General features: G+C 26.7%; 1 protein-coding gene across 1 annotated transcript; it reads right to left on the minus strand.

Annotated features, from left to right (window-relative positions):
- Positions 1 to 1,410: 1,410 nt before the first annotated feature.
- LOC112758958 (protein SODIUM POTASSIUM ROOT DEFECTIVE 2) lies at positions 1,411 to 5,784 on the minus strand. The gene is made up of 3 exons (XM_025807757.3): positions 3,028 to 5,784; positions 2,046 to 2,121; positions 1,411 to 1,800 (listed from the first exon to the last, which is right to left on the minus strand). The coding sequence occupies exons 1-3, from the start codon at positions 3,655 to 3,657 to the stop codon at positions 1,628 to 1,630; spliced, it is 879 nt and encodes a 292-aa protein (XP_025663542.1). The 5' UTR covers positions 3,658 to 5,784; the 3' UTR covers positions 1,411 to 1,627.
- Positions 5,785 to 11,114: the final 5,330 nt, after the last annotated feature.

Consider the following 11,114-nt stretch of genomic DNA (forward strand, 5'->3'; position numbering starts at 1 on the left):
GAACACTGTGAAAGTTCCAGATGAGCTCGCCCCCGTGAATAAACACCAGTGTGGGTGTTGTGTGATCATGTTTATGATTGAGAATGACTCGAGTTGGGAATGCACGACAGAGGAACAGTCCAATGGTTAGCTACCAGGACTTGTCGGGTTGGCTTTATAGCCGACCGATGAGACTCATCAGCCATAGGGTAGGCATACATCATTTTTATATGTTTGAATTATTTGGGTTTGCCTATTTGTTTGTATTGCTATATCATATATGCTATATTACTTGACTATATGCTATCTGTTCTACTTGTACCTTATTTGTGTATTACTTGTCTGTATTGATTGTGTTTGTACAACTGAGAGGTCCCTCATGCTAGTGTCGGTGGACGCTGAGGGCTATTCTTGACGAGATGAATTGATGTTATATTGAATAATGATGATGAATATTGAATGAGATAATTTGAGCTCCCTGGGTAGACGCAGTGATGTGATTTCACTTGCTCCATGTGAGGATAAGAGGTAACGCTATAGAATTGTTGAGATAAAATAACTGGTGATGGTTTGGCTTATGATTCTGATTCTATTTTGTTGGAGAGTTAGAAAGTTGGGAAGTATGAAAGATATGAATTAGAGTTAGCATTCCCTTATGACAGTTTCCTGTTTATGGACTAGTGAGAACATAGGGTGAATATTTGGTGAAATGAAGTTTAGGATGCTTAGTGAGTTTTTATTACAATGCATTGTATTTATTTGGCACTTTTACCGTACTGAAAATCCATGGGTCGGGGGTTCTCATTCCGTATATATCTCTTGTTTTTCAGATACAGGTCCAGGTGCTCAGTGAGTTGCGGTTCATCTGAGAGATGGCGAAGATCTTTATATTCTCTACTTTATATTTGCTTAGAGTCTCTCCACCTTTATTTAAAAAGCTTTATGTATTGAACTCTTTTGAATTTGCCTATAGAGGCTTTTATGTTTCTTTTGGGAGAGATTAGGAGTTTCTGTTGTCAACTACTTTCATACTGTACCCTAGCCGGCTTAAACTTCGCGAGTCGCGACTAGTGGCTATTTACTTATGTTATATATCTATATACTGTCATTCTCTTATTCTCCTTTATGACTTTATCCTTATAACGCTTTCGACTTCACGCTTTATCTATTAGTTGCTGATGCGTGAGTGATATGTCTTCACAATTTTATTTTTACTCTTTTCAGGCTCCTCGATTAATACTCCTTTCAATTAATACTTATATTTATGTAATAAAAAAAAATCCCCCTTAAAAATCGTACCACCTTATTATCATTGACTTATGGCTCGAGTATAAGAATTTGAGTATTATGGTGTTACCTATCGAACCAACCCAAATTTACTAAAAATTCTGCATAGCAATATACATACATACAATCAAATTAGACTAATCATGACACAAAATTGCATTCCTTTCTACTAGTTCTTAGATCGGTTTCTTGTTTCATTCAAAATTAAATTCAAAGTCAATTCTACATACACTGCTAAGTTTTCCATTTGCATTTAAACCAACTAGATTGCTCTTCAAATTAAACTAAACTCTTCATAACATACAACAATAATACCAATAATAATAGTAACAATAGTCTAACTTCTTTAATTTCATATTCGTTAGGCCAAGTTTCTTTTTCTTGATTCTAGATTACTAGCGGATCCAGAAGGTGGTGGTGGCCAAAATTGTGCATTCTTAACCTTTGATATGCTTGCCAATACACTCAATGGAGTCACATCCCCAACTACTGTCACCTTCTTTGCCGCAAAATCTATGTTGAAGGATGTAACTCCTGCCATATATTAATGATTAATATAATAGTAAATTACAAATAATAAAAGAGGATTGTTAGGAGTCAGCAACTTTTGTGATTTGTAGCTATTAAATAGCCATCAATGATGATTTTAATGGTATGAGATTTCATCCAATGACTCACTTTTTTTTACTAGTTACATGCTGTCCAAAATTTGAAAAAGTTACTGACCCTTATACTTTTCCATAATAAAAAGCTGGTGTCACAAAAATTTATTATTTTACCTTGCATTCTAGAGAGATGCTTCCTCACTTTGCCTTCACAACCTTTGCAATGTAGAGAAACCCTTAATACCACAACCTGTGAAGAGATTTATTCGTATGGTTAAATGCACTGATTTGTGTATTTCTGTTTAATAATTTAAAAATGATCCTGTAATATAATATCAGTTTTTGATAAAATATATATATATATATATATATATATATATAATTTACTTTTTATTATTCAAAAAAATAAATATTTAAATTTATTCTCAAAGAATTTTAGATGGATTAGTTTTCAAAAAATTTTATTTCTAAAAATCTTTGAAAATTATTTTTATTGGATAAATTGATCCTTCTATTATTTTATATAAAAACTAATTTATCTTAGAATGTATTTTTTATAGATTTAATTGTCTAATAATAAAATTTATTAAGAATTTATTTGTTCAATATACATATTAAAAGTTTAACTGAAAATGATGGTAGACATACATGACGAGGATAATTTTTTAAAATTTCTAAAAAATAAAAATTTGTTGGAGACTATAGTGTAAAATCTTTAGAAACCAATTTGAATGTTTACTTATTCAAAATATATAGTTTTAATACAAGACAAAAAAATAAATATACTAATTTATGTTTTTAAGTCCAAAAACAAAAGTATTGCATAAAAACACATGTTAGATGTAATACAACTCACACGTGTCTACTCCTATGTGAAAAAGCTTTAGCAACATGTTAAGATTACCGATGAAATTTTTTTATAAAAAATATACAAAATTCAAATTTTTAATAGGTGTTTTGTTTACCTAAAGTAAATATTTCAATAACTATGATGATCTTTAGCTAAACCCTGTAAAAAATCTTATTAGAAAACTGGAACTTTTGTTGACAGTAATAGTAACATTGTTCTGTTCTTGTTCATGAGCAACATATCAAATCATCATCGTCTAATAAATTGAAGCAAAAAGACATGTTTAAAAAGGTAAAACTTAATTACCTGGTTTGACGAAGCAGATTTTGGAGCAGAGGAGGAGCTGGAGGGTTTAGAATTAGATGCATGATGATGTTTTATTGTTTCATCTTGATTATGAACAACTTGATGACCCTTCTTTTTATCATCATCAACATTAATATTAGAAGTATTTAGAGCCAAAACAGGATCATAATCTGATATGTCACTTAGCAGATACCTTGATGAACCAGCAGGAGTGACCCAACTCCTTCTCACAACACTATCAATGGCCTTTGAAGAGTGATTGTTGGTAAAATGTTCAGTCACCTTATTCTCTGTCACACTCTTTTTCTTATCATGACCCTTTCTTGAACTTCTCTTAGAAGAAGAAGAAGAAGAAGAAGAAGGAGAAGAAGACGATGATGATGATTTTTTCTTACCCTTTTGGAGATCATGGTGGCCAGGTTTGGGGTCAACGGAAGAGGGAGTCGGTGGGAGAGTGAAGTCTCTAGAAGGTGTTCTTCTAGAATCCATGATGATGGGGTTGTGGCGGTCGAGGGCCCTGCCACCGAGATGGAAGGTGTTGGAAGAAGAAGAAGAAGAGGAGGCTTGTTCCATGGCATGAGATATGGCTGTTGAGGATTGTGAAGCGCAGAAGATATCAATGCCTTTCATCTTTGGATGATGATGATGATAGTGGCAGAGAAGTACTAAGTGGTTTTAAGAGAATCTGAATTCTGAAATGAACAAATTAAAGATGTGGAAAATAAAACGGGAACTTCAACTAGAAGGAAGGTTGGTACTAACTACTTTAAAGCTTCAATGCCTTTTGAATGGAAGGTGTTAGATCAATATATCTTATTTCTCAGCTAAAATACAACTGTTAACAAATTTGTAAACTTTTTTTTAAGGTTTATATTTCACAAAAATACTATCATGTGTTTATTTATAAATGTTTATTTTATTTTCAATTGTATCTTGTATTTGAAGATACATTTTATTTTAATGATTAATTTGATAGTTGATTTTTTGTATATAGGTAGTATGATTATAAATTTTATATAATATAAAGAGTTAGATCTATTACAGTGTATTATGAGCTGAAATGTTAAATTTAAAATTAACAAATAAGTATGAAGACTAGAGTTGAGATAGATAAAAGCCATCGAAATGAAATGGAAGTTCCAGAATTCAAGAAATTACATTGTTTTAAGATAAGTGAATAAAGTGGAGAGAAAGGTAAAAACTTTTGTGAGTATAGAATAAGTTTGGTTCTTTATGTTTCTAGTGGCATATTACCAACTATGCCACTTTCTAGCACACTCGTTTGCTGTGGGACCTAAAACATACATAATAATATTGCTGAAAAATGATGTACATGCCAAGGTTGTTCATTGCACGTGCATAAGAATTAAACATTATTAAACAATAGTAATAATAACTCATACAAAACTTGACATGAATGTTAAGGAAAGAAAGAGTGTCTTCAATGGTTATGTCCTTATTTATGATGATGTTGCCATCTATTAAAAAGTCAAGGGTGGACTTCATAAAGATGCAATTAAGTAAGTACAACAATGGATTTGTGTCTTAACTTCTCATTCTTTCCATTATCTATATGTAAAGTAAGTAAATTCAACTATCACACTAGCTAAAAAAATTACCTCAAGGCAAGTATATCTATCTAGCAACAACTCTAATAAAAATATCATAAAAGTTTTTATGATAATCTTTATTTAAAAAGTGTGATTTATTTATTTAATTATATTTTAAATAAAAATAATACTTTTATAATATATAAAAATTAAACTCTATAATTTATTATCCAATAATTAAAATAAAATATTTTACATAAAAAATAATTATAAAATCTTTGTTAAAGTATCTACCTATCTATTTTACTTTGGGTTAATAGGGTTAGGTAGTTCTTTTATTGATTGTTCCTTCCTCCTCAATTTCTAAGAACACTAAATATTTAAAACTTTTTGTCTATATTTTTTTTTCCTTTTTGTTCTATAACGTTTTTATCTAATGTAATATTGGGATAAATGCAAATTTCTGCTGTATAGTATATAGTTTTGGATCCCATTTTCCTCCTTACTTTGTAAGGATGCCTGATGTGTCACCTTTTGAGATTGAAATAGGATAAGATTCCCATGCGTTGGAATTTTATTTAAGCATGGGTGATTAACTTATAAAAAATTTTGATCATTATGTATTATATAATGATTAGCAATTATGTGACGATAAATGTAAATATGATGCAAAAATACAGTGAATATATATTATTGAAAGTTTCAATTTTTCTATTTTTCTAATATTTAAATAAATAAAAATATAAATATATATATTCTTACTCTTTGTTTATTAAAGCCATTCTAAATATTAAAAACAATTTTAGTAAATATATTTTTTGTTATAAAAAATCTTTTTTCTTTATTTACTAGATATAATTGTTACAACTTTGTAAAACTATCTTTGAAACACTAACTTAGATTAGAAAAAAATAAAAACTTTGAAAAGTTGAAATTTTAACAAACCGGATATAAGTGGTGTATGTAACATTACTAACATACATGCATAAAATATTGGGTGCAGACATGCTTTGGATTGACGTGAAGTTTCAGAGGCATGAAATTCAGAAATTCCATGGCATGAAGGTGAAAGGATAAAAGAATTTGTGGCACAAATTACAAAAGCACCATGAAATTTGGTTATGCTCTGTTACTCTGCTGGGTTTGTTGGGCATGGCCTACAGGTTCAGTACTCTTCAGTGCTCATCCATGCACTTGACATTGCAGCAATTTCAAGTGCTGTTCAAACCTCAACAAATTATATAGATAGTATTGCTATGAATCAAAGTATTAGAATAATCTATAGTGTTGGATACCAAATCAAACATTTTTAATACAATTCCAAGTTCCATACAAGTCACAAAAAAAGTCAGTGCAATTTTTTTACCTTTCAATTTCATCAGAGTTTAATGTATGTCCAAAAAATTAAAGTTGTTAAAATTTAAATAAAAACTCACAATGTGAAATTAATATTTGATCGTTAAATTATTTGATAAATTTAATTAAATTATTATTTTATTATTCTCAATTATTAACTTCAAATGAAAAAACACTGCATGTAAGTGTTCACCTAAAAGATAATGTTAAAAAGAACAAAAATACTATTAGTATACTAAAATCAACTACTAATGTATTTATATATAAATATATATATGGTTTAATTTATTTTCAATGTATATTTTATATTGGTGGCTGACTTTGATGATTAATTTTAACATAATGGTAAAAAGAATAATTCTTTTACCTCTGTATATCTACAATTTCTTTCTTCTTATTATTTATTTATTTATTTATTTTTTTGGGTTGATAAATTGGAATCTTGAGAAAGCAGAGAGGAGATAGGAAAGCATCAAAATGAAATTAGAAAAACCCGGTGACATATGAATTGGGGCAAGTTGAAGACTGCATTATATTCGAATGGAACAAATTCTGGCACTCAATGAACCCTTTGGAATTTTGCTTTCCCGTGGATGGATGAGACGCAAAGGTGGATGAGACGCAAAGCCACTTTGTTTCTCTCATCCCTTTACTCTTCTCAATAAAATAAAATATGAAGTTTCCTTCACAAATCATGGTATCAGATGCTTCCTTTTCCCATTTTTGCATGATGAACGATTTTTCTTTTATCCTTTTTATACAAAATCGTCTTCAAATTTATTGCCGAGACTTTTTTGTTGGGTAATTGACTTAATTAATAGGATAGAATAATACATTAAAATTTGTAGGTGAGAAATAAAAAAAATTGAACCAAATAATTTAGATAATAATAAAAATCATATATATATATATATATATATATATATATATATATATATATATGTATATATATTATTCATACAAAGAATACACACATACAAAAAATTTTACCAATTTATTCTCTAATTATAACTCAGATCACCTATATAAAGTATGTTAACGGTAGTGATAAAAAACTTTAAAAAAAAAACTCAACTTGTTCAACTATTTAAATTGCATAACATGTTGATAAATATCAATTTAAATATTATTATTATTATTATTATTATTATTATTATTGTTATTATTATTATTATTATTATTATTATTATTATTATTATTATTATTATTATTATTATTATTATTATTATTATTATTATTATTATTATTATTATTATTATTATTATTATTATTATTATTATTATTATTATTATTATTATTATTATTATTATTATTATTATTATTATTATTATTATTATTATTATTATTATTATTATTATTATTATTATTATTATTATTATTATTATTATTATTATTATTATTATTATTATTATTATTATTATTATTATTATTATTATTATTATTATTATTATTATTATTATTATTATTATTATTATTATTATTATTATTAGGTTAAGCAAACATGTGATATGCTAGTATATTGTTCTTTGACTAAGCGAAAAATTGCAATTAACTAACTTATCCTATTTGAGTAAGTTTTGCAGCAATTTTATGTTATAAACCATCATTATGAGTAAATTATTTTTTTAATTAATATCAGTTAATTTTTAAAATTATTTTATTTATTTAAAATTATATATTCTAAATGAAAAATTCTTAATGATAAATTCTAAATCACAAACATAAACCCTAAAATTAACTAATGCTGACAAATTAAAAATTAGTTCTTTATATTTTCTCTTCTTAATTTAATTTTTTCCCCTAAAAATTCAACAATGAAAAATAAAAATATTAAAAATAAATTATAGTGGTATTCGAAAGTTAACATTGCTAATAAAAATAACTTCAAAAGATGCTAATAGCAAATAAGCATCTCAAAGATTTAAAAACTTGACAAAAAAAAAATTAGATATTATATATATATATATATATATATATATATATTAAAAAATTTAGAAATAAAATTTTGATGTAATTTTTTACAAGTATTATTAAAAAATATTTTTTTTATCTTTAAAAATTGATAATTATATGTCAAGTGAATTATTTAAAAAAAATATTGTGAATGACCAATTTTGTTTTGAAAAATAAAATGAAAAATCTAGATATCAAATTTTGTTTCAAATTTTTTTAAATAGTTTTAAATATTTATTCAAGTGTTACACAAAATTTCGGATGAAATGGATAAATCATTTGCAAAGTACGAAAGTTTTTTTTGTCATTTATAACAAATATATTATATATTGATTAATTATTTTTGTCACATTTTTAAATCATTCAAGAATAGTTTTGTTGATAATATCTTTTAAGAATCTTTTTGTCAGCACCTAAATCTAGGGGTGAATACGGGTCATGGATACACGATTACCTATCCGAACCCGAATCGAACTAATTAAATTAGTTCTAGAATTAATGGGTAATCGGGTCTAACTCGAACCAAACCAATGATTCTCTGTAATAATTGGTTTGGGTAACAGTTTTGGGGGTGCAGAATCCAAACCAACTCGTAGATCCGACCATATATTAATTAAATAAAAAAAATAAAAATTTAAAATATATTTATGTCTTTTAATATGTTTGGATTTTAATGTCTTTAGTGTTTAATATGTTTAGATTTTAATGTGTTTTATTTTTAATGTATTTGGTGTTTAACATATTTAGATTATTTCTATTAATGTTACATGTTTATTCATTAATTTTTAAGATAAATTTTTTTTTATTTTTTTTATGAATTTCTGTTTCATCGGGTATCCAATTACCCGAACCGAACCAATCTATTTTTAATCGGCTTGATTTAGTTCAGATACACACATAAAAAAATACAAATCCGAACTAAATCAAACCAATTATAATTTAATTGATTCGATTCTAATTTCACCTTAAATCCGAACTAATCCGACCCGTACTTACCCCTATCTAAAATTTGTAGGTACTGAATTAATAGTTAACTCAACTATTAATTTATCGTTGTTGTTATTTTTCCTTTCATCGATGCTTCTATATTAAGAATATTAGAGGGTTGATGTCTAACTTTTGCTTTTCTAAAATATTTTTTATTATAAAATTATAAATCTAAACTCTAAAATTAACTAATGTTAACTAATAAAAAATTAATTCTTATATTTTCTCGATCTTCTCAATTTTATTTTTATATTTTTCCATAAAACTTCAACATTGAAGACTAAAAATGTCAATTTATCACTGTTGCTATTTTTCCTTTTATCTATACTTCTATATTAGGAATATTGGAGGGTTAGTCGTATCCAATTTTTTTTGTTAACATCCTTCATTATACATAAAATATAATTCATAAAAGATTATTATTTTTACAATTTAAACTCAAGACCTTTTAATTAAATTATAGACCACTTGTCATATCAATTAATTTATTTTTTATTATTTTTATACATATTTAATAAATAAAAAAGTAAATCAATAGACACAGTCTTTTCATGTTTTCTTCCCTTCCCCTACTCTCTTCCGTCTTCATTCATTTGATGAACAACCCCTTTTTGTAAAAAAAATGTCTCTCCTTTATATTTTAATTAAACAAGTAACTAACACTTAAATTGTTGATCGTATTAGCTAAGGTGTTGGTTGAGTGAATATTGGCTAAATAGTATTGTTTTACAAAAAAAAAGTTTAAAGATTAACAATTTTAATTTATATTGATTAACATTTTTAGTTAGTAATCCAATTCTTTTAATCCAACCGTTTAACTCTGCTTTTAGTTTATATTTTTAAATATTAATTGAAAACAAAAATTGTACTGACCTTATAGCGTTGTCCTTTTTGTATTTTATTTTTAAGTTACACTTTCATCACTTTTTGTTTAGAGTTTAGGTTTTGTGTGTTTTTTTCCAAACATTTTTTTTTATTATCAAATCTTGGAATAAATTTATTCTGGACGACTTAACAATACTCTAATGAGTATTATTCACCAATCGCCATACATTCCAACCCAAACACTTTTACAAACCTAACACCCTACCTCAAATACTCTTCTTACGTTCTTTAAAATCAGCATGCCAGACATTCCAATCAAGAGTTTTCTCCTTTAATTCTCAGCTCATAACAATTTTTGTACTGGTACTCTATATGCTATATGAATATCAATAAAGAACGCATCCAAGTGATCGACAAGGCACTAGTGCTGAATTAGAGGTTTAATTTAATGGAGTTTGTGAATGACGAGTAAAGTGATGCAGCAGAGAATCAAAGGAACAGAGAGAATGTGAAGTATACTTCTATAGTAATGTGAAATGTGATGTGAAATGTGTGACATGAATGCATAATCACAAGAGAATGATGCTGCCAGATTATACATAGCACTGTAGCAGCCGAAGCTTAACTATCAAGAAAACTTCAAGAATTCTAACAACTACACTAATTCTGTTTACGACCAATAACAGAATTTCAATCCCCTAACTATTGTATCAACTATGTATCTTATTGAATAATACTATATATCTAAATTTTTTTTATTAATCAAATTTAACTAGTATTATTTCAAATCTTATTATTTAATTTAGTTTTGAATTAGTTTATAAAAAGATTTGGATGTATAGTATTATTTAGGAGTCATTTTAAAAACCGAACAACTATCAATTTAAATAAAATTTTATATTGTTAAATTTAAGTGAGGATAGAAGTAATAATTTTACAAAAATACTCTACAACTAAGTAATTTACTCAATCAAGTCCAACCAAATTATATAACCGTGTTTCATATTCACGAACACTTCTTCTTCCCCTTTCATACACCGCTTCATCTTTCTTTCATTATCTTTGTTGTCACCACCACCACTACTGCCACTGCCGCCACCTTCTCCTCCTTCCTTTTCATTTGAATTTCTTCTCCTCCTTCCTTTTCATCATCATCATCATCGTTACAATGTTCTTTTTTCTCTTTCCTTCTTTTTTGTTTCACATGTAAAATTTCAATCTATAAGTGCACATTCAAACTAATATGAGAAGTAATATTCTCAAAAAAAGAAATAAGAGCAACAAATAAAAAAGAAAAAAAGAAGAATAAGAACAAAAAAAATGCAATATTAAAAAAGAGATTTCTGTGTTCTTTAACAAAGTTTTGGTGTTAAAATTATAGAATTTTGGTATTATTTTTGTTTATGATAAGAATTT

Source organism: Arachis hypogaea, chromosome 16 (genome assembly GCF_003086295.3).
Source record: "Arachis hypogaea cultivar Tifrunner chromosome 16, arahy.Tifrunner.gnm2.J5K5, whole genome shotgun sequence".
Taxonomy (NCBI): Eukaryota; Viridiplantae; Streptophyta; class Magnoliopsida; order Fabales; family Fabaceae; genus Arachis; species Arachis hypogaea.